General features: G+C 41.0%; 1 protein-coding gene across 4 annotated transcripts in view; it reads left to right on the top strand.

Annotated features, from left to right (window-relative positions):
• gria4a (glutamate receptor, ionotropic, AMPA 4a) overlaps positions 1-24,986 on the top strand; it is a 113,176-nt gene that overhangs the window by 68,509 nt on the left and 19,681 nt on the right. For all 4 annotated transcript variants that reach the window (XM_084351685.1, XM_084351684.1, XM_084351687.1 and 1 more), the window contains exons 11-14: positions 5,033-5,239; positions 7,160-7,375; positions 8,563-8,723; positions 22,340-22,538. In XM_084351685.1, the coding sequence (XP_084207811.1) occupies positions 5,033-5,239; positions 7,160-7,375; positions 8,563-8,723; positions 22,340-22,538 (783 nt within the window). The remainder of the gene's footprint in view (positions 1-5,032; positions 5,240-7,159; positions 7,376-8,562; positions 8,724-22,339; positions 22,539-24,986) is intronic.

Raw genomic sequence — 24,986 nt, 5'->3', positions numbered from 1 at the left:
TATTAGGAAGGTACATTATTTATGTGATCGTATAAAGTAGGTCAAATTACAGAAGACTTAATATGCAAGCGTCTGAAAGTGTTGGCTTTGGAGAAATATAGAAGTAGTTCAGCCAAAATATTGTCTAACGAAAATTAGTGTGGCTGCTGGTCGACAGTGACTCTTTTAAAAGGTCGAATCATTGGTGGGACTCGGCCTCGGGCTGGGTAGTTACCTTGCGGACGACGTGTAACTGACTTGTGACTGTCTCTGTGACGGGCTGACTTACTTAGCATGAAAAGCTGTTGAACTGACAGGTTTCCACATGCAGAAAAAAGCAAATCCCGGAGTAATGAGAATTCCCATTACTGTTTTATTTTCAAATATTAGGCTTTTGGTTCACATGTAAATAGCCAATCGCTATGTGAAAATGTATGAAAATGTTCAAACTGACATTTTATGTGCCGTGTTTTGTTTCCTCATGCACAAAAAAGCCAATCATGTATGAGTCTATGTAATTTACATGTGACAGTTAAATGTGAATTTCACATGTTGAAATGTTCATAGTTTATATCCGTCACATGTGGAAAGGTACATTTGCAGGATACTGGCTGATTGGCTGCTCTCTCTATGGCTGACTATCTGTGACATAATCATGCTGACTCACGCTCTAATATGTGACTAGATAGATGATTATGTAGTGTAATTGCAGTAATTAATGAATGAATGGACTGATTGACCAACTGACTGACTGAAGCGGGCTGTGACTAACCGACTGCCTGGCTTACCCCTCTGGTCATCTGAATGGACGGCTCGCGGGCTGATTAAATGTCTCTGTGGTCGGCTAACTCGTTATGTGACAGTCCGGCTTTTTAAATGCTGAACTGATTGCGTGTCTGTTTGGCAGCCTGGATGGATGACGGGACAGTTAAGTGACTGTCCAGTCGGGTGCCTGTTTTCACTGGCTGGCTAACTGGCTTACATAGCAAGTCCTGTCTGCCTCTTTGGCTCCAGTGTGAAGTGTTTCATGTCTTATCAGCACCAACCATTTGCCTCTACAAAGCTGCTCCCTCTCTTCATGTTGGTCTGTTCATCCTATACCCGCTCTTGCTCTCTGCCTCTTTCCCTCCTCATTTTTCACTTTGTCATATTCCCTCTTTATCTCTCCTTCATGCTTCCCCCTTTTTCCAGTCCTATCCGTCCTCTATTCTCCCTGTAGCTATCTGTTTGTATTCTGATCTGCCCCTTCATCTTTCTTCTATACTTTCACGCAGCCAACGCGCCCCACATCCCTCTCTCCATCTGCATATCCTCCAATTTATTTACCACGCCGTCCCTTTCTTTTCCTTTCAGCCTCTAGAGACTCGCCTTTCCTCCCATTTTCACCTCCCATTTCTTGCCATGCCTTCTGTTGGCACATGCAACACCCACCCATGATGCGTTCTTCCCTGTATGCGCCATCATGCAGGACAACACAAACACACAGAGCCTTGGCACCTTCACACCAAGACAAAGGCGTCTGGGGCAAACTGATAACAGACCTGAAGGAGGCTTTAAAGTAGAAACAGCAGAGCTCTTACTGGCTTGTGTGTGTCTGTTTATGTGCAGTTGTTGCATAATAATAAATTAACTCTTCAGTCAAATTAAGCGGCCTGCTCTGATTTCAAACACTTGAACTTCTAACATAATAAAGCTGAGGCTAATTTGATTGAGGTAACTGAGGTGGTTGTGTTCTCCTCATTAACACAAGTGAATGATTCCCTTGAGATTCACTAATGTCAGACGAGTAGGAAAAAAGACTTTACATTTTTCAAGATGTAAAAAAAGGAGAGGGGTGACACCACTCTTGTGTTTGCGTATTGTTGTGTAGTTGGAGCAAACAGCCAGTTAGCTTAGCATAAAGACTGACGTACAGTGACTTCCTGGAGTCTCGGCTGATTGCCTCACAGTAATGATAAGAGTCCAGTCACCGTGCTAAGCTAAGCTAACTGTCTCCTGGCTGTAGCTTCGTATTAAACGGACAGAAATATCCCATTTAAGCGTTTCAAGATTTTAGAATTTGTGTTTCACTGCATCCAAAATGAGTCGGCCCACTACACCAGAATTTTAATGATATTTGATTAACATAACGATGTCATCTGGTCACAGCATTCGTCATTTGTTCTTTTGCTTACTTGCTCACAAATAACCAAATAGTCCCTCGTTGTCCAATTTGTAAGAAAGTTGATTTGATTTTCAACTCGTCAATTACTGACGCTTTGGGATTGTCAGTATTTGATGAGTTGGGGATAAGACTAAAATGTTATTCACCCACAGAAACAAATCCTATGTGATTTTGGTTTGTAAAAATAAAATTTGACTTGAGTGAATCTCTGCCCCAAAATAATCCTCCGAACAAGTTTCCTCACAAACTGTAACCTCCCACTATTGTCAGTAGTATTTGGTGCATTTGGAAGGTAAATATCTCACCAGTTTGAAAGCCATCAAGTTGATGATTGTAGAGAAATATGGTATTCCCTGCAAGATCATTGTGAAAGATGTAAATTAGACATAAACAGTAATGGGATTGTCCTTAAAGACATGTCTTTCAGCTCACATCGTTATTATTGTCTTTATTCCTGCTACAGAGCGCTCCTCATGGCGGTGTTGATCTATCAGAGGGAATTTACTTGAAACTGTTTTGCCGTTCATTAACATTATGATTCATGATGAGTCGATGGAATGAGAGCCCCGGGACCTGCTAAAGTCCCTGATAATGACATTTTCAGAGAAATGTTTTTGTATCATCTGACATTGAACGTAACAGGGACAATTTTTGTATTCGATGATGATGACGTTGGTGATAAAAGTACAAAGTGTTTGAGATGTTCAGCATAAATTAAGAACTCAGTTCCCCATTGGGGGGTTGTTTTTGGAAGAAATGTATTTTGTTTCCACTAATTTCATACTGGCAGAATAATGTTTTGTAAGAAATGTGATCATGCAGTGCTTTGGGTGTTTTTTGTTTGTTTTAAAATGTGTGTCTGTTTCTCAACCTTAATACGTGTATTTAAGATTATTCTCATTACTTTATATTTGTTATTTGCCTTCACACAAAAAAATCACATGAACATCCCCAAAATATGTTTTGACTAATTCCTTTTAAAAACCTGGTGCCTACATTACCCACAATGCAATGAGTGACAATGGCAATTTATCAGATTACATGCACCTTCATCTGGAGCCACGAAAGGCTTCACACTACTTTTTTTTTCGTATATGCAGTAGTATTTTCAAAGATCTGTAAACACACTTTAATGTGTACAATTGGTGGAGTTACCCTTTAATGATAAACTCAATTTAAGTTGATGTAGAAACAGAGTCTTCAGCTATGCTAGCAGCTCTGTGAAGGCAGTGCTTCGGTACAGCAAAGCTTTGAGCTTAATGCTAACATCAGTATCCCAGCATGCTCACAATGACAGTGATGTTCAGCAGGTGTATTTATTACCATGTTCACTACATTAGTTAAGTTGTAGCTGATGGGAATGTCTTTTGAAGGTAATTAGTCATAAACCAAGAACTGGATAAATAAAAGTAAGAATATTTCTTCAAGAATGAATCAATTTTAAATCTAAATACATTGAATAACATTTTACCTTTCGACAAAGGTTTAATTTTTAGCTCTTTGTTTACTGAAGAGAAAGAGGATCAATTTGTAAATCCAGCTTCGCTTCGTGAGATTTGTTTGCAGTGTTCAGTCTCCATTGCAGGAACTTTTTTAAAGCCCTCTTCCTGCTTGCTTGCTTTCAATGTAATTCCATTTCCTGGATTGAAGATTGTTCTGTCGAGTCCTCACAAATCTGCGTGTCAGTGACTTTGCTGCTCGTTTGACCCCTTTCAAAACATGTCGGCTTACAATCCTCTTTGATTAAACTGTACTTGTTTTCAATGTGAATCAATTTCCTGAATGAAGAATTCAATAAGAAATATGCTATCATATTGTATTGTGTTTTATGATCTTCATAAACCGTCTCACAGCTCGGGAGTGTTGGATATTATGAAAGCCTGTTTGATTAATTAGATGAGATTAGTCTTTGATTAAAAAGGGTTTGATGGCATTTTAATAGGCTTGGTTTCAGTTGGATTACAGGGCGAGCAGCCTCCGGCATAATACCATAACTCACATGCTTGTGATGGATGCGCTGTCGCTCAAAAGTCAGTGTGTGCGTTTCTTTCCTCTGTGGATATCCTGTGTAGGTGTAACAATGTGTTTCCGGGGCTTGCGTTCGTGTCTCATTCTTGACGCACCCACCAGCATTAAAATCTCTGTTTGCTTTCATTGTTTTTAACTGCATGCACAGAAATCCTTCTACCCCTTATGACTGATCACCAAAACAGAAGTCACCCTCTGCTTTTTTATGCCTGTGTTTTTCCGCTCATTTCTCTCCCCTCAGCCTTAGTGTTGTACTGAGTCAGGTGCAGGTCCCAGTGGAGGCATGCAGAGTCAGACGAAGGCATAAAACAAGGCACTAGAAGTCAGAAACACAAGATTTAAAACATCTTCCTCCGACATGGGCTTTTAAAAACAGCTCTAATATTTTTCCCATTTTTACAAACTGTGCAGACGTTTCTATCAAGTTCTGGGTGGCTGTTGTGTTTTCCTGGTAGGATGGTTTGTCTGTGAGATTTTTTACTGGACCTAAGTGTATGGTTTAATCAATCCCTCTTAATGATGTGCATACATTTCATAATCTTAATGTTATTATCAAATGTTTGCTTTCATATGCTGGTGTCCATTTGTGTATTTCATAGAATTGTGCTTTTTTTGTGTGTGTGATAAAAAAGCAATACGAGTCTCTTTTGAAATATATATACCTACAGTATATTTTCCCCAGGAATAATATGCACTGGTATCATTTTACTTTGTACAGTATGTGTTTTACCCTGCTACACTGTTTGCAGCCGCACTGCTGTCTCCTCTCGATAAGTTTTCACTTTCCGTCTTTTTAATAATCCCTGCTGTCATGTTCCTCCAAACAGTTGTGTCTTTCTCCCCCTTATGCTGGTTTTGTAGGAGGGTCCCTATGTGATGCTGAAGAAGAACTGGGAACTTTATGAAGGCAACGACCAGTACGAGGGATACTGTGTGGACTTGGCCTCGGAGATCGCCAAACACATCGGAATCAAATACAAGATCTCCATCGTGCCAGATGGGAAATATGGCGCCAGGGACCCAGAGACGAAGATATGGAACGGCATGGTCGGAGAGCTTGTGTATGGGGTGAGTGCGGATAGGAAATATTTTTCCATTGTTTAGCCTATCTTATGCCAGAAAAACAGGAGAGAAGAACTGAACAATTATTGATTATCAAAATGTTTTCAATAGATTTTTTGGTCATTTGGTAAATTAGGAAAATTCAAGTAATACTTTTTCAGCTTCAAAACATACTGTAGTAATAAACCGTGTCTTCAGAATTGTTGAACCCACTTTCTTTCAAAGTGTTTGGTTGCAGCTACAGTTGAAAACAGATTAAAGGTCCAGTGTGCAGGATTTATGGCAGACTCCGCCATGGGAGAAGACCCACTTCCTCTGTAGATATAAAAGGCTCATTGTAAGGTAACAAGAACACAACGATTCTTAGTTTCAGGTGATTATACACTGATGAAAACATAGTTATGGATATTATATTCCATTCCTGCGAATAAACCCCCTAACTTGACAGAAACACAGATTAAAGTCCAGTATGTCATTTATACACAATAACCCATAATGTCAAATTTACAATGTACTACTGTACATTAAAAAGGGCACAAATAAAACATGTACAACGCAAGAATAGTGTTGAATCGACACTTCTGTGTTACAGGATCAACACTACTTGAACACTGTAATCTTCATAGAGATCATATACACGTACAGTATATAATGCAGGACTATTACAGGGCTCCTACTATTGTGTATCCCACTATGGGCCATCAAACAAATAGCTGAGAAATGCTCCAAACAACTCTCACGGAGTCCATAAACTTGTCTCCAGCTCCGCGTCTCCTCATGTCAGTTCCCTGCAGAGGCGCAGTGTGTCGAAGGGTTCACTTACTTCCTGAGAATTTGGCGAGCTGCCTAATTATGCCACCGACAGCCATGCACGGGCTGAGATCTCACACTGCTGTCTCAACGCAAACTTTATCAACATGCAGAAGACAATGTCAGTCGTCACTGAGCGGAAGAGTGAAAGTGGAGACGTTGCTGCAGAACAGCGACAGAATTAATTAGCCTCTGGGATCCGGATAGTGGAAGGTGACACAGCAGAACCGCTGGAATGACTAATCAGGTTTGATTTGTTCCTAACACTCGCAGTCCTCTCTGATGACTCCTCTGCCACACAAAGAAAACACGTTGTAAGATTTCAGCACTTTGTCCTGCCCTGTTTCATGTCTGTTTGTCCTCTACTTTCTGTTTATCTTCGCAACTTTTCTTCTCCTTTTCTTTCATGTCATGCACTGTTGTCTGCAGCTCTCCATTTATTTTGTGTCTCTTTCTGGAGCGTGTTTGGGCTTTTTGATATTCCTCTCTCTTCTCGTCCGATGTTTTCTTTCCATATCGCATCTGACTTTCTTGTCTTTGCTTTTGCTGTTCGGTCTCCTCGCATTGTAACATCCTAATGCCTCACACTTGCTGTTTGATATGCTGTTATTGTAGCCTGTTTTTCAGTTAAGACTGCAGACGTCGTTTAGACACACGCTGCTACTCAGAAACAGATACTCAGTGTGCTGAATGAATGATGTTTTTGACTCTTCTACAGATTGTGCATGTGTGTGTGCGTGTCTGTGCGCTTGCAAGTGTGTGTGAGACCTTGCAGGCTGCTTTATATTCAGGCTGTGTCACTTTCATGCCCACGTATGAATTACTTCTCTGTCATTCTGCCGCTTTTCCATCTACCTCCTCTGTCTCTCTCCCCCGCTGTACCAGTCACCCTTTTTCCTATTTCCTTAAGTTACTCCTTGCTCCTTTACTGTGCTTGTCTACTTTACCAGCCTCTTGTGTTTCAAATTGTATCCCCCCCTCCTCCTTTATCTTTGTCGTCAGACTCCCCCTTCTGCAGACAAGGGAGTTCACAGGCAGTTCCTGCTCATCGTCACTCACCTGTTTTACATAAAGTTGGCTCCAAATTGACTAAACAAAACATCCTTTTCTCCCCAGAAAGCAGAAATTGCCGTGGCCCCGCTGACCATCACGCTGGTGAGAGAAGAGGTGATCGACTTCTCGAAGCCCTTCATGTCTCTGGGAATCTCCATCATGATCAAGAAGCCGCAGAAGTCGAAGCCAGGTGTCTTCTCTTTCCTGGACCCGCTGGCCTACGAGATCTGGATGTGCATAGTGTTCGCTTACATTGGAGTCAGTGTTGTGCTCTTTTTGGTGAGTGACTAGAAATTTGATTGCAACGTTGTGACAGTTTGATGGTTTTTCAAAGGCTTGGGGTTTAGAGATGAAAGTGTAGAATCTCTTATTTGGCTCAGGCTAAGGATATTTTCAATTTTTCATAATGTAGATAAAAGAGAGAAGACTCATGGCAGCTTTACTGCTGGATGCCGTTTTCTGATGATACTGGTGATGATACAACATTTGAATACTGTATGTACAGACTACTTTAACTACTACTACTTCAGTAAATTTTATAAAAGAGACTTTTTTAAGACAATATCTTTACTTTTACTCAAGTAAGTCTTTTGGGTACTACTTACAACACTTCAAAACTTCACTGAAGTTAAAGTATGATATATTATATAATGAATAATCAGCAAACGCAGCTAGAAGTATCCATAGTGCAGTGAAGTGGTCCCGTCAGTGTTTTACTGTTGTGTCTGATGATTTTAGATTAATATTACTGCTGCATTAATGTGTATGTTGCATTTTACTGCTGGAGATGTATGGCTGACATGATGGCTGAAAAGATTTTACCTGCTTTATATAGTGATTGGTAGTTTAATGTACAGCAGTGCATCATATTCTATAAGATCATCATGTGTGATGATGCATTTTCCAGCAATACAAGAGGGTTTTTAAAATAGTTTATTTAGTATGATAGAAGGAGAATCCTCTCAACTCATAAAGGAGCACCGAATGATTTACTTTATCACAGGTGTGCTAAATCATAGACAAGTAGCCTACCGTATAAAGTTGTGCAAAATGGAAATACTCAAGTGAATTTCAAGTACCACAAATTCATCTTGGAGTACAGTCCGTGCATTCGCTTTGTTACATTCAAGTGTTCAAGAAACGTAAGATTCTTCAAGGGCTACTATTAGACAGGAATAATATCACAGACAGGTCTGCATGCAGGATATTATACAGACACTCAATGTGAGATATTTCAGAAAATCATGTCAGGGTAACTCCTCTGACACCAGCGTGTCTGCATATTCAAGAAAACATTTTTCTGTTCCAAACAGGATCAAGAAGTCCTCTGTGGTTTAGTTTAGCTGTTATGAACATTCCTTCTCCCTCTGTTAATTTGCTTCATTCTGTATTAACTTAAGACCTTAAATAAGTTTTTTTTTCTTCTTGTTTTGATCTATGACATTTATTTTCCTTTACTGTCCCAGGTGAGTCGCTTCAGCCCGTATGAGTGGCACGCAGAGGAACCAGAAGAAGGCACGACAGAGCTGGGCCCCACGGACCAACCTCCCAATGAGTTTGGCATCTTCAACTCCCTCTGGTTCTCACTGGGAGCCTTCATGCAACAGGGCTGCGACATCTCACCACGGTGAGGAAGGGAAACGATGTGTGTGTGCGTGTGTGCATAGGAGTGTGTGTTTGGGTTGGGGCGAGCAAGTGTGCGTGTGCCTGCGTGTGTCTAACTGCCTGTAATGTTAAAGTGCTTTACTATACGGCTGTGATGATTCACTGTGTTGACAATGTGAATCAGCTCTCGTAGCACTTTTCCGAGCTTTTACCGACCTGGACTGCTTCTCGGAGACGGTGTGTTACAGATGCTTTAAGATGTGCCAGAAATACACACAAGCATGCACAAAAAAAAACACAAAAGTGAGAGAAAAACACCTGCACACAGTCCAGCAGCCATGTTCATATGGGTGTGCTGTGGTGGGAGATTTAACAGTTTGCTGGATGTGTATGAATTTTTAACGCACCACTGAAGAGGCAAAGTCCGGCTGTATTTTTAGAATATTTATAAGAATATGGCATTTTATTATTGATAACCTGAGAATGCAGTTTAGTGAAATATTCATGGCCATCATCCTCGAGACCTTAAGGGAGCAAATCTGAAGACAGAAGGAGCAGCAGATAGAAGAGAGTGATAGACGATAAGCTGAAAGAAGGAAAAGGTGCGAGCAAAATGTGAGTGTGCTTGAGAGAATAATAAGAAGAGGGAGCAAGTGTGTGAACAGACAGTTCTCAGTGTACTGTAGATGCGGAGATGAAGTGCTCAGTGGTTTATATTGTGCTGCAGGACAAAGACGAATAGATACAAAATTAGTCTCACTTCTGTGCAGTTATAGATTTTTTGGTTCTGCATCCTTCACATGATAATGTGCAATATTTATCTTTGTCCTGGCTTTTGTAACACTCTCAGCGAGAAGTCATGGCTGTGCAGTTGTGGAGGAAGTACTCAGATCTTTTACCTAAGTAAGAGCAGCAACACCACAGTGAAAGTCCTGCATTTGAAATCTTCAAAGTACGAAAGAATTAGCGTCAGATAAAGAACCAAAAGTAAAAGTACAGAGTCGCCTATTTCAGAATAATGTATATCACTTGATTATAATTAGTGATTCATTAATGTGTGAACATCACTTCCCATATTATGCTCATTTTTATGTTCATACTTTTATTTGCATGTCGAATTGAAAACGCATATTCGCTTTAATGTTAAAAGAAAACAAAACAGTTTTCTCACACCTCTATTCAACACGCTCCCACAGGTGTTTCCACCACAACTCTGCCTCTGTTTTTGCACCTACGGCTGTGTTGGGGGCGTGGCTGAGGGTGCTAACTGTATATTTATGACATAACAACCTTACAGAAGTCGGCTTCCAAAATGTTGAAACTCAGATTTGTACTTAAGGTCAAAATTGTTATCTGTTATCTTCAGACTAGAAATTCTTACATATTGCACTCTTGGGTCACAGACGTTTGTCTTTTTTTTCATAAAACCACCTTGCATCTGAAGAGGTGATATTCCGAGCACAGCTCAGACATCCCGAGATTGGTGCTGATTGATGCCGACCTCTCAGGCTTTATGCCTCTCCTGTCCACACCTGTACCCGCATTGTTCTTGTTGTCTCCAGAGTCAGAGTCCTGGTTGAAGCCACTGCTGACTGCTAGCTGCACGGCTAACTGAACTAACTAGCTGATTGCATTTATAGTTGACGGTACATGTGTTATATGACCTACATATTGCACCTTTAAGTACAGTAGTTGAGTAAGTGTATCTAGTTACATTCCACCATTTCTGTCCGTCAATAAGCATTCCTCTAACATGCATTATAAACGCACTCGGTCTAGACTGGAGCTTCATACATTTTGATAACTTTCTATTTCTTCCACGCAAACTGTTGTTATTGCTCCCATATGTATTAAAAGGTTTTAAGCTAAAACACATCGACGCTGTGAAGCAGAAAAATGATTCCAGGAAATCGCTGCTTTGTTCAGAATACTTAATGTTCAGCAGTATGAATATATATAAAAGGTTTATAAATTCTTTAACCCCAGAGATGCGTTTTCAATATTAACATTAAGTCATGCTCAAAACAATTTATCACTGACATACATATGATCTTGAACAATGTGTTCCTCATCTTAAGGACTTTTCTACTTCTACTTTTAAACCTGATATCTCTCGGTAGTTTCTGCTGCATTCCCATTAGCATTAAACTTTTGGGAAAAGAACAAAAGTTCTACATCGGCTGCCCAAACTTCACTTTCTTCCTCTTCCCCTTCGCTCCTCTGCCCTTCTCTGTGGCTCTTTCATCCATCTCTTTCACTCCCTCTCTTCCCCTCTCTCCCCCGCTCCCCGACACCTGTCGTCTCCCACTCCTCCACCCTTTACTGTGACTGACAGGCCAATTCTAGCTCCAACGCACAAAATGAGGGGGAAAAAAGAAAACACTCACCAACTGCACGTCCACACACACATGCAGGATGTGCACACAAACGCACAGACACTTCACATGCCGACATTGCTTACGCAGAAAAAACACCCCTTTGTGCAGTTTCACAACAATCCAACACACACATGCAGACCTCTCCATCACTTGCAGGACTTGTTATAGATCTGTGTGCATAAGCTACAGCTGTCATAGCGATAATGTGATACTTAACATGAAGCCAGTGTTCGTCACACAAATCGCCCAGCCCTGTCACACCCAATACAGCACAACTCGTCTACAGGCCAAGATTACAACAGGCCTGAACGCCAGATTATATTTGGGGAATCAGAAATCTGTCACTTAAACACGTTTTCTTCTTCTGCTTCATTTCATTTGCCAGACTTTTGACACAAGAGGTTTTAATGCAAACTTAAGTCTAAGGAGTTACAGTATTCATTTATAATTTTAATTCAACATGTATCACAATCTCATTCTCATGATATAAACCATTTTGCAATGACTGGTGCGACACATGCATTTAGTGGTGTGGCTCCCGTCCCAGGTTGATCAGGAAGCAAATTGGTAGAAATCTGCTGCACGTTTGGATCAAGGTGTAAATTCCCATGGTGTGTTCAGAGCAGAGCTTTGGAGATGCGCATCTCTTAATTGGAATATTGACACTATGGAGTCATAAGTGGACTTTGTTCAGCACCGAACAGCACACAGACACAGTTAGCGACTAGCAGGTGAACAAAGTGGAGCATTTAGCAGCTAGAGAGCCACATATTTCCCTCAGGAGTTGGTGGAGACCAAAAGCAAGTTGCCACAAGCATGACAGCGAATGAATGATCATGTGATTGCTGATAAAACAAGTTGGTACTCAGTTTGCTTAAAATGTGATGATATGTCCATGTGTGCAATGCTTGTTTGCAGTGCTCCCAAATGGACAACGAGCAGTTTTGTAATCACGCTCCATTTGAGTGGTAGAAGAGCGTCAATATACAGTTGATGGTTCTGTATGCTTGAATAGAACCAGCTCCAAATTTCAAGGCGACTGTCGAGTCAAACTAACTCTAAACTTCAGAAAATAAGCTCAACAAACCCTTTTGTTATGATCATTTATTTTTTTCTTCTCCAGAAAAACTTGAATGTTCGAGTTTTAGAAACAGAAACAGGTAATAATTACTAACTTACCTACTGTGAACATATTTTGAAACTTAGACTCGTAGATTATAGTGAGGCCGTCAGAAACAGCCTGCCCAATGCCAATGTTGGACAGGTGTTGTGAGAGACGTCTTCAGAAACTGTTAGACACTTTGTTTGGAGCATATATAGACCTGACCCTGCAGGAGATGTTACTGCTACAGCGTTTATGTGACTAATTATTGTTTTAGCTCTTGCTTCTTGCCTGAGCATCACTCAACACCTCAAAGGTTCTGACGCAAACAAAAACAAAACCCAAAAATACAGTCGAGTCGTGCCGCTAAACTCACATAACACACACTCCACTCTTTGCAGCGCAAACCCACACACTCGTCTGTTTAATCCGCCATGCTCTGCTCACTCTTTTGTTACACCTAAGCTGCTATGGCTACACCGCTCACTGTGATAATACTGCATCATTATCATCATCAACATAGTCATGCTGCTTACGTATGGCATTACATCAGCCTCACCTCCACCTCAACTTCACCTGTAGCTGCTGATTTTCGTGAGTCACTCATTAATCTCTCTCTCTCTCTCTGTTGGTTTAAGTCTGTATTGAGTGATGACTCACGTGTTTGGACGTCAAACATTTTCGGTACTTTTTATTCACATTAGTGATGATTCAATTCATGATTATGCATGAAGAGGTAGAACAATATAAAGACACAATGATGGAAGAGTTACATTAACTTGTTCTGTAGAAATGAAATAATCCTGCAGAGCTGGCCTGCAGCCATAAATCCGTGTGATAGATGAGCCTTTACTGTGACAATGTTCTCTGGAAAGGAGACGTGTCATGCATATCACCATTTGATATCACTTTCCTATCCCCTCAGTGCGTTTCCTTCAACCTCGTCTCTTTGTTCACCTTTGCAGGAAGGCAAAGTCATGATGCTAGCTTCAGTCACAAGTGACAGCAGAAAGGTGCTTCAACCTGGGTGTAAACTGCTGGGGAGGCGGGGGAGGAGCTTCCCCTTATCTGCGCTTGATATTCCCCCCTGCGGTCATTCATGTGTTTTATCTCTGCTGTTGATAAGCCATGCTAACTATTTTAAAAACACATTATGGATCCTCCTGAGTGGACGGAGGGGCTATAGAGGACTACTATTAACAAAAATTAACAAACTCTTTGTCACAAAATACAAACTTATTATCAGATCACAAGATGTGTTCCTGCTGCCTACGCAACCCCCTCCTTTCAATTGATATATCCAATGTTTAACATTTACTTTTGTCACGTAATAAAGGATATAGCATGAACATTACATTAATCATTTCCTCGGTTTGTCTGCCCTCTATGAGCTGCATAGTAATGTCTACAAATAGACACTGAGCTACTTACTCATAAAGGAGAATACAAAGTAGAATCAGAGAATATTTCTTGCTGGTGTCTCTGCTCAGCCAGAGTTTCACTCGCAGATCAACTCCACAGGGTCTCAATTACAGAGCATAACATTCTTTTGTGTGGTGTGTTGACTTAAGCCAATAAGACAAGTTTAATTTTACACTGAAATCTGGGTTAGTGGAGCTTTTCTGTGTGGTTCAATGAGCAAGTAAGTTCCTCAAAAGTACTACAAGGTGGTGAGGATGTTTATGCAAACCATGAATATGTTGAAACATTACATTTCTACACGTTTCTTCAGGTTACATTTTGAATAGTATCTTCTGTCAGTGTTGTGCTCATGCTCTGGTTAGATATAGGCACATAAACCACTTGCTTAGGGTTAGTCAGAAAAGATTGTGTCTCGAATTGCGGTCACTGGCTTGCCAGCCTTCTCATTTGTAACTCCATCGCCATTCATCCATGTCTCACTAACTATTAATGGAATCGATACCTCCTTATCTGCAAATATCTGAAAAATCTTAAGAAATCTCTACACACTGTATCTATTCCATTACGTCACCCAACTACTTTCTTTGCCCTGAGGTCCATGAGAAAACATCAGCATTTTCCATCTCATAATCATAGCCTTTTTCCATCTTCCATATGTCTGCCACATCCAAGTGATGCTTGTCCAGGTTTTATCCATTTTATCCATCCTGCCACTTGTAGGGATCAGCGTATCACAGCTGACATTTACTGCGGACTGTAATGACGGAGGCAGCTTCTACAGGAGGAGACTGGTTGAAGGCCTTTCCTCCTTTAAATACCTGCTACTTCATCTATTATATATTGTCTACCAGTTTAATTGCTACTCCCTTGACTACACAATTAATCAACATTATAGGGAATTTAGCACATTTTTAGATATCATTCATGTGCTTTGCAGCCTGCCTGCTTGGCCTGCTGCAGTTTATTTGTGTTCTTCTTTCTAAAGTCAACTCTTCTGTCTTGTTTCATGTGTCGTCTTACAGCCTTTATGAGCACCTTTTTCCGACTGGTCCGTGTGTTACAAACTGATTTTTTGACTTTATACACTGTGTGCGCGTGTGAGTGTGAGTGTGTCTGTGAGGCTGTGCGAGTGGTGTATTGTGTATTGAGCTGCCATAGTAGGCCCATTGGTATTCAGTGTGGGTCCCTCTCTTCCTGCTGCAGTCATCTCTGCAGTCTGGGAGACACAGTACAACACACACTCCTTCAACTCCTCTCCCACTTTCTCTCTCCTCTTTCTTCATCTATTTATCTGTCTATCTATCTATCTATCTATCTATCTATCTATCTAGCTATCCTTTTTTCACAGCTTTCACTTATCGCCTGTTCCTGCTGTTTTACAGTCCAATCATCACCTTAGTTAATGGACTTTTTCACGGCTATAAATAACAAGGACACGTGTGTGCGTGTGTGTGTGTGTGTGTGTTGGCATGCCTGCGTGCTTCACTTTTTTCTGTCTTTTGCAAAACTCGCCGACTTTGGCTTTCCTTCACCTTTCCGATCAAGCAGAAGGTAATGGCTGGCAGCAAACACATTCACACGCACTCACACGCCTTGTCAGAGTGACCTTGAGATGGCATTTTGCACTGCGCACCTGTCATCTTTCAGCACCGGGGTTTTTTGGGGGGGGCGGTTTGTAATGTCGGTGATTGGGCCGGTCACAGCGCGAAAGGGTGATGGACGGTTCGGTGATGGGTCCGGAATTTAAATGTAGAAATGAATAAATTGCAGGAAAGTGACGGGATGTGTACACTGAGAATTGGGGGGGGGGGAGAGAGGGACGTAAACTGATCACCATCGAACATCTCAGAGGGATTGGATCTGTCTCTGTCAATAAACATCTGAAATTACAGCTCTCTTCTCTGTGTGTGTGTGTGTGTGTGTGTGTGTGTGTGTGTGTGTGTGTGTGTGTGTGTGTGTGTGTGTGCTGCTTGGTGAAGGCACTCCTGGCTCTGAGTGTGTGTGTGTCATGTGTAAGTATTGAGTAAATGGCCATGGGCGTGTTGAATAGTTAATGGCAGCAACAGATCCTGCTAATGGTTCGACTAACTAACTACAGCGGAGCACTGAGGGCTCAAGGTCACTGATTATAAAAACTATTGCTGAATTTCACAAACACATCAGTTTAAGTGCGACTGGCTTCTAAATTATCTTCTCTCTCTCTCTCTGGGTGTCTCCTATCGCTCCTGCTCCACTTTTATTATCCCTGTTATTATTTTATTTCATTATGCCTTTCATTATCTGCTGCATCTAATCTTCAATCTATTAATCTGCCTTTCTTTCCGTCGGCCTTCACACGCTCATCTACTGTGGAGCCTTTCTGCCCGTTTCAATCAGCCAGTCGATTCACTTTGTTTCACACCCGTAGTCCACGAGACAAGAGATAAAAGACAAGAAGGAGAAAATGATGTTTGTCTGTCTTTCTTTCTTCTCGTCTACACAAAATCAAACATTCATCACTCCCCCAAAACATCAGACACACTAATAACTGTCAGAACATTTCTGTCACCGTCACTTCATGAAACACGTCCTGTTTACTCGACTGGGATGTAATGTCAGCAGCAAAAAGTCTTGGATTTCCCATGTCGGCCTGTATCAACAAACAAGGAAATTAGTTTTTAACAAGCTCTCAATTTGCATAATCAAATGACACGCACGTCACCCGTGATGTCTGGTGTGCAAAGCGGTTTGAAAATGTGATCTAATAACGATTCTTGGAACAAGAGGAAGAAAAAAAATACCACTTAACGTCTGTCAGGAACCATTTTTTTGTTTTGTTTTGTAAATTCACCAAAACATGTAGAACTACTTCATAATATGAGGATTCACTGTATTAGAGAGAAAAGATGTTAATGGGTATGTTTATAATGTCATTTTAGTCCGTCTTAAATAAAGCTGCAACGATCAGTCGATTGATTGATTGATTAGTTGATTGAACGGAAATTAATTGCTGTTATTTCTTTGATAATCGATTAATCGTTTAAGTCGTTTTCTTGCAAAAATCAAAGAAAATGCTGGTTCCAGCCTCTGACAGTAGATGTGATGATCTGATGCTTTTCTTTGCCATTGACGATTTTAAATGAAGAGTCTTTTTTTGGACCGTTCGTTGGACAAAGAAGCAATTTGAAAATATCACTTAGGACTCTGGCTGTCTGTCCTAAGACTAAACAATTAATCAACTAGTGTGGCACTCAGTAGATTGCATACCTCTGCCAAAGCCTCGCAGTCCCCTTTAATGCAATCCAGCCTAATCCAATAAAACTTGTTAGCCCTTTATCAGTCTGACTTTTAAATTACCTCTAACTACTTAACCATAATTTAAGATCACCCGATCTAGGATCAGCATCAAGTTGTACCACAAAATATTGCAACACCATACTGTATCCATCTTTTCCAACATCATCCAAGTATAACTATGAAATAAGTGTGGCTTTTCTGCACTGTATAAAACTAGAATGGCAACAGGAACCCAGTAGAGCGCATAGGCGGGGGTATGCGCTCTACTGGGTTCCTGTTGCCAAACTCCAGTCCAAAATCTGACTCCACTCTGCCAACTCAAAATTAGGTGCACTAGATAAGTTTCACAGCTGAACAGTTTGCAGTTTGCAAAACTCTACATGCATTTACCGTTACAGAGTCCGTTCTGTGTTTCCTTCTGGTGAATCCCTTCTCTCGCTCATCATAAGACATGCTTTTTAGGTATAAGATGTCTATCAGTCAGCTTTTGTCCTTACTCACAGATACCAGTCAAGTACGCCAGATTTTTTTCATCAAGATCCATAAATTATTCCCTGAGAAATTAAGAAGAAGTAGTAAGAAAAAGTCCCTGTATTGGGATTAGCACCAAAAGGTATTGAGGTCTATTCTGGACCGAGACCCATCCACCATCCAAGTTGTTTTTGTGTAATCCTGCTGACAATCCAACGAATGCACAAGGTTTAAAACAACCTCCTTTTCATTAGATTAAAAGATCATGAAAATAATCATTCCCATCTTAACATGCAACATTTTTAACATCCAACATTAGTAATCAGGGACAAATCCACAGTCTTTGTTCTGTGTAAAATAAGATGTATTACAAAGCTTCAACAGATTGTGAAAAATCAAGTGGGCACCTTTCAAATGTAGTCTTTTTTTAGTACTTAATTTCTTCTTCTTACTTCTTTGTGTTTCTGTCGCTCCACTGCAGCTCTGCAGACACTAACATTGTCTGTGGAAACATAAAGAGCGAATTTTGGACTAAAAAAGACATCAACTTTGGAGGATACTCACATGATTGAACTCTTGAAGCCAGAAACAACAGGAGGAGGAAAACAGTTTCACGGTCCATGTTGGCAACTGACGATTAAGATCGTCTATATCGAACTATAAAACATTTGAAGGCATACTTTAACTGTCACTTCATTGCTGTGTGTGTTTCTTATCCTTATATTCTGTTCATACTCTTAAATTCTCATTTGCTTTTGCTTTTTCATACTCTTTTATTAAATATTTGCATTTGTGTCGCGTATGTTTTGTATCCATCAATCTATCCTGAAGAGTCGGCTCAGAGCTAAATTATATAGATAGACACATCCAAAGTGAAAAACATACTTATGGACAAAAGCAACTCAGCTCTGGCTCAGTTTGTTTGTGTGTCTGGCATCAATGATATGTGTCAGCATCAATCTACTTTAGTGCTCCTGTGTGTGTTTCTGTGTGTGTTTGTGGGCCGTTGTTATGGTAATTGCATTAACGCGTTTTTCTGCCAAGATGGTTGTGATCGCTGTCATACTTGTAGGCTGCCAAAGAGAAAATAAGTTGATGATTGAGCCACGGGAAACATCTTTGTCTTCCATTAGTCCTTAGACAGTAAAGCACATGCAAGATCATGTGCACACACGGCCGAAAATTACAGTTTCCTCTGAGAAAATTCAGATGAAAAGAAACTGTAAAGCTCAGAACTGTGTGTGTGTGTTTGTGTGTGTGTGTGTGTGTGTGTGTGTGTGTGTGTGTGTGTGTGTGTGTGTGTGTGTGTGTGTGTGTGTGTGTGTGTGTTTGTGTGTATGAGAGAGAGAAAGAGGAACAGCATGCCATTAATCTTTCACACAGAGGATTGGGGAGGCAATCTGTTGGCTATCATAGATGATACATGACCCGCTATAGAACGATTCGCCTGTTGCATACCAACACACACACGCACAGGTGATACACACATTCACGCCGCCACAAACACACTCGCCACACTCCCGCTGACGCGTCGTTTGAAGGATCAAGGACGTCACTCCCAAAGCTCGCCCACGTACGTACACAGAAAATGCACTAATACGGCAACGAAATACGTGTGCACAAACGCATGCATGCATGCACACTCGCACACTGATCTCATTTGATTGGAGCATGCTCCATCGACCTCGCTCCGGTGGGTAAACATGTTCTCCAACTTCGCTCCAAGGCCAAACACCGGTGAATACGTCCCTCTCTCTTCATTCAATCACACACACACACACACACACACACACACACATAAATCGAGGACAACACATTTAGAAATAGACATGTTGTTAATCATGTCGTCCTCAACCAATCTATTTTTTTTTTTGCCTCTACAGGATGGTTGTTTTCGTGCCCCCTGAGTTAGAGGGACATTTCAGATGTGGCGTCTACTGCTGGCTTCGTTCACACTGTTATTTATTCAATCTGGATAATTTTTTCTCTGAAACCCTCACATGAAATGAAGTGGACAGGATAGAAGAAGTGACATTTTTGTTGTTGTTTGGTTGGTTGGCTTTGGCTGCATGTGGCAGTTGATTCATTTCAGGCACCTCAGTCTAATGTGATCTTGTCACTATCCTGAACAGATTAGATATATAGATGTAAAAATGCACTGTATACATTCACCTGCTGCATTTAAATTTATGGACCAAAGAAATTCATCAGTCAAGTAAATAACTTTAAACAAATACAGCTAGAAAAGCAGTTTGGTTTTGACGAATGCAGCATTCGTTCAGAAGGACTCCAATCAGCTGATGGCACAACTGAACCGATTGTTGACATGCACTAAAGAGTTCATATAGATCTCATGTTTCATCAGAAGTCTTCAAAGTCAAGAAACCTGATTTGACTGATTTCATAAGAGATGCGTCTGTTCAGCAGATCTGAATAATGTGGTTTGTGTCTTGTCAACACATTTTATGCGCCAGAGGGTTTAATTTGACTGTTTGAATATTTACACAGGAAAAAGAAACCCACTTGTTGCTTTTTGTACCCGTTGCCAAACTCCAGTCCAAAATCTGACTCCATTCTGCCAACTCAAAATTAGGGGCACTAGATAAGTTAATTTTCACAGCTGAACAGTTGGCAGGTTGTAAAACTCTACGTGCGTCGCCACTACAGAGTCTGTTCTGTGTTTCCTTCTGGTGAATCCCTTCCCTCTCTCATCGGAAGACATGCATTTTAGGTATCAGATACACTAGCAACGCTTTACTACCAAAGCTCCTGGTATTTAAAATGGGTCCAATGAAATTTTGCTCAGGCAATGAATAAAGTCTAACTCAAAGTGGACACAGACAACTTTTCAAACTCCCTCTCTTAACGTTTCCCTGTTGGATTACAACTATAAGAATCCCAATTTCATCAAGAAATGTTGTAGGCTATTTCATACTTTTATGGTTAAATGATGGCGCCCCCTAGTTTTGCATTTATATATCCATTCCAGTCTATGTAGATGGGGAACTTATCTCCTTATCTAACAAACATGAAGGCACGTCTTGTCCTTCATCCAACAAGCTGCCAAACGAACAACTTCCTGTCTTCACTCGTGTCGTCCTCTTTTCCTTTTTCCCTGCTTCTATCTTCCTCCTCTTTCTGTTCGGATGTCCACTTAAATCACACAGTCACTCCATCAGGTCAGATTAAATGCTGTCACAGCTCATTTACCAGCTAACCAATCAGATCCCACGCCCTTGATGGCCTCTGTTAGAGACCCCATAGAAAATATGATAATGAGTTTCTATACATATCGCCCATGCTCGTCTTCTTCCTTCTCCTTCGCATGATTATTATCAACATTATGTTTGTTGTTCTGAGCATCGATATCATTATCACATTGTTATAGTCATTGCCTGTGTTTACATTAAAAGCAGTAACAATGTGTGTAGTTTACATATCAGTACCTGACCCCCGTTGTCCACTGCTTTTGCAAGTCTGACTGAAAATATGTTTCCACTGTCTGCTAATGAGTTTAAAACGAAACCTAACAACTCTCTCTCAGGAATAGTGTATGGCAGGTTCATTAATTCAGACTAACAGATCAATGCGTCAAGGACACATGCCATCAATTGTGTGTGTGTGTGTGTGTGTGTGTGTGTGTGTGTGTGCGTGCGTGTGTGTGAGGATTAAGAGGTGTGCTCGCTTCTGAACAGCAGCAGAATGCGGAGTTGCTCCGAAAGGTGACAATTTATGCCGAGTCAGGCATCACTGCACCTCTCGGCTCTCTCACTCCTCTTTCCCCTCTCCAGCAGGCACTCCTTAAAACCCATCCCACCCTAAAAATAAATCACACAACACTGCTTTCACGTCAGAGCGGCCGCATGGACAGACAGCTACCTGTCCAAGAAATGTAAGGCCTTATTTTCTGGATGCTTGTAAGAGTGTACCAACTCCAATTTTGTTCAAGCAGCTATAATCAATATTTTTATAATAACAAAGGATCAGATGTGTAATGTTTGATGTGATGGGGCTGTGAAGATACAGTAATCCCCCAGTTTTAGTGTCAGGGCATTCTTAAGCTCATTGCTTTTGTTTTACAACTCACAACTTTACTGTTTTTGTTCTCTCTGGTTCTTGTTTCCAGCAGCAGCTGGCAGCTGTTACTACAGTAGCTTCCAAATGGCAAACAAAAGTTAGGAACTTGCCGGTGAACAAAGAGGAGCTTTTAGCTGCTAAGAGGGAAGATATTTCCCCAAGGAGATGGTAGGGACCAAAAACAGAGCTAAAAGGAGAATGAATATTGAATGAAGATTGGCTTGTTGGATGTGTGATATTTAATTTCTCTGCTACCAGCGCACGAAAGACAAGTCGCATCTTGTCGTCATGTTAAAGCCGTGGAACGTGGAGTTTCAAGGTGGTAAAAACAAAACTTCACATTCGGCTACCTTCTCCCATTTCTCTCCTCTTTCTTTAACGCGCTCGCTCTTGCTTGCTCTCTTCCCCTTTAGACAGTGGAAACAGGTTTGCACAAACAAACTGGAGTGCCACTTACTTAGGTGCTCACAATTGGTAGATAAAGAGCGTAAACATGGAGAAAGAGAAAAGAGAGGGATGAGGGCGAGAGAGACGGAGGAGCGCCCAGATTACAATCAGCTTCGTGTTGCCTTTGTTATTGTTAGTGCTGAATCGGTTCGAGGGTTGAGAGACAATTACTTTGGCGGTCTTGTCATTTTCACAGTCATGCACACAGTGGCATCGAAAAAAAAAACTACACTGTGTTGTTTTGCATATCTCCGAGGAGTTAACCTTAATTATGTTTCCTTCTCTGTTTTTCCCTCCATCGTTCTTTTATATTCCTTTTATCCCTTTAACCTTCATCCTTGTCTTTGTCCGCTTGTCCTTCTGCTAATTTCTCATCTACAATTCTTTCCCTTTATCTCCTTAATCTTAATCTCTCTTCTTCCTTGTTTTCTCCCTTTCTCATGCCTCCATCTGTCTTCTCTCCAGGTCTCTGTCTGGACGTATTGTCGGAGGGGTGTGGTGGTTCTTCACCCTTATCATCATCTCCTCTTACACGGCCAACCTGGCCGCTTTCCTCACCGTGGAGAGGATGGTGTCACCCATAGAGAGCGCAGAGGACTTGGCCAAGCAGACAGAGATAGCCTACGGGACACTGGACTCAGGCTCTACAAAGGAGTTCTTCAGGGTATGGACTCATATGCTCATTCACTTAATTCCTTCTGAGGTTTCAGGCTTTTACTGTGTTAGTCATTTTAATTTGCTACCGAGCTCAAGATGGGAAAAAGCCTTCAAGTCTCAGACGACCTGCAGGAGGACTATTTTCATCCAGCTGGGCTCGCTGTTATTGCTACATACAGAACTTTATTTGAAATTCTAGTCACAATCTCAAAATTTCAAGGATGTCCATATACGCGATAATGATTTAGAGAAAAAACGTACATACAATGATCTTATTTACATCTAGATTGTTTTCCACAACAGCCAGAAAAAGTTTAAAGTTCCCCTGCAGAGTTTCAGTAGTGCAGTGGAACAGTATTCATGCAGGGCTCCCTGTTTAGTTTGTATCTAGCGCACATAGATGCAAGACACTTTCACTCTGATGGTTTCTCACTGTTCAAATCATCAACAGCTGCTCGCAGCAATACATCAGGAAACATGGCAATAAGCCTGCAAAATGCGAGAGAGAGAAAGAGAAAAACAAGACTGCGAGCTATTAAGCTTGGATGTTAACTTTATTTAAATATCAATTCTAAAAAACAAGTTACAAAGTGCTTTATGAAGACAAAAACAGATATGGTAAACATTACAATTCATAATAATAAAACAAGCGAGGTAAGAATCACTAAAACACATTAAAAACAAATTAAAAAAAGGAAGAATAAGCAATTCAGTTCACAAATTCAAATCACAGTTTGTATTTTCACTGAAAAAATTAAAGTCATGATGATGCTGTGACATTTGTTGGGGTCTGTACCAAACAAACATGAGATGCCAAGACGCTCTGCAGCACTACAGTACTTCATCATAATGCTGTTGTGTCACACATTTTTCACACATTTTTATCAAAATGCTGCTTCTTGTGATTTGGATGTTGCAATAAGCCATATTGCAGCGTTGATTATATTTAAATTAGCTGTGGCACAGAGGTTAGATAACACAAGAAGACTTTTCAACACAAAGTTGAAGTAACCTCTGATATAAACTGACAGCCAGTACCAGGAAACAAACATGAGGGAGGTTTTGTCAGCTTTATTGAAGCCAAACAAAAGCCAAGAAGCAGAAATGTGCTCAGGCTGTAGGTGGGACAAGGACGAGTGACTAATGACAGTGTAAACCGATTTACAATAGTCCAGGTAGGAGGAGAGGACTGAATGGATGACTTTCTCCTGATCTTGAATTGAGAGAGGCTTATATTTTGGAAGTGACGCTAAGCTGAAATATTTGGCTTTCACTTTTTGGCAAATTTGTGAAAAACACTTGGTTTCATCAGAGTTCATGTCAAGGTTTCGGAGCAAGATTCTGAGTACAAGAAGAAAAAGGTATTGCATGGGTTTTTATACCTTTTTATTAAAAGTCACTCCTCTACACTGTCAATAAAATAATAACAGCAATAATGATAACGGTAATAACAAAGAGCAAAAAAGCAGAGACGGACAGAGGTGGAGCAGTATATACTACAGGGAGCTGTTACTGTAGATTGTGAGCTGAGACCTATAGTGGCTTCACCCATTGACCTGTTCACCCATGTGGATTGCAATTACATAAGCATATACAAGCGTGGACACAAAAATGCCCACAATGCTGATGAAGACAGAATTTTTCTGCGGATTTGGGCGAAACACCAGCGTCATCACGTGCACAGAAACAAATCTGCCCTGTCACATCGTCACGCTCCGTAGGGAATATTCAGAATTGTTTGTGAGCTCATGCATTGTGTGTTGGTGTGTGTGTGTGTATACCAATTTACAGTTATGCTTTGTAAAGATGTGTGCACTAGTGTGTGTATTCGGGGGTGGGAGGAGGGGGAGGTGGAGGTTGTAGCAGACAGTTTGTGCTTCTGTGAGCGGCTCTGGCATCATCAACATAACGAGCGGGCTGAAATCTGTGGAGGGTGAAAAAGCAATTTACTCTCCCACAGCTGAGGGGGATTCGCCACCACCATTAATTATCCGTGTGTGTATGTGTGTTCGCATGAGTATGTAAGCATCCACGTATGCATATATGCGAGTGTGTGCGACGCAGATTTGTATGTGTGGTTAAAGGTGTTTTCCATAGCGTGGGTGCCTGAAGGTGACTCGCAGCATCCATTTCCTCCTTCGCAGCCTCGCTCATTGTTAAAGAATCTGGAAAGAATCGCACCGTATTGTCACACATCCGTCCCTGGACGAGGCCAGACGCCGCTTTACACATGCACAGTCATCATCATCACTGTCCCTCTCACACTCTCAATTGCTCTAATATATGCACGGACACCCCGGCAGATAGAAATGCACGCGAGTAATGCTGCAGCCGTACAAAAATGTGGAAAATAGGTGAAAGATGGATGGATGGATTAAGCTTGAGGAATGAGGCTAAGGGTGCAGAGAAGTGGATGATGAGAAAGCTTTTCTTTTTTCTTTTTTTTTTGTCTCTG

The sequence above is a fragment of the Pagrus pagrus genome (assembly GCF_965226575.1).
Source record: "Pagrus pagrus genome assembly, chromosome: 4".
NCBI lineage: Eukaryota > Metazoa > Chordata > Actinopteri > Spariformes > Sparidae > Pagrus > Pagrus pagrus.
This window is presented reverse-complemented; position numbering and strand designations above follow the sequence as displayed.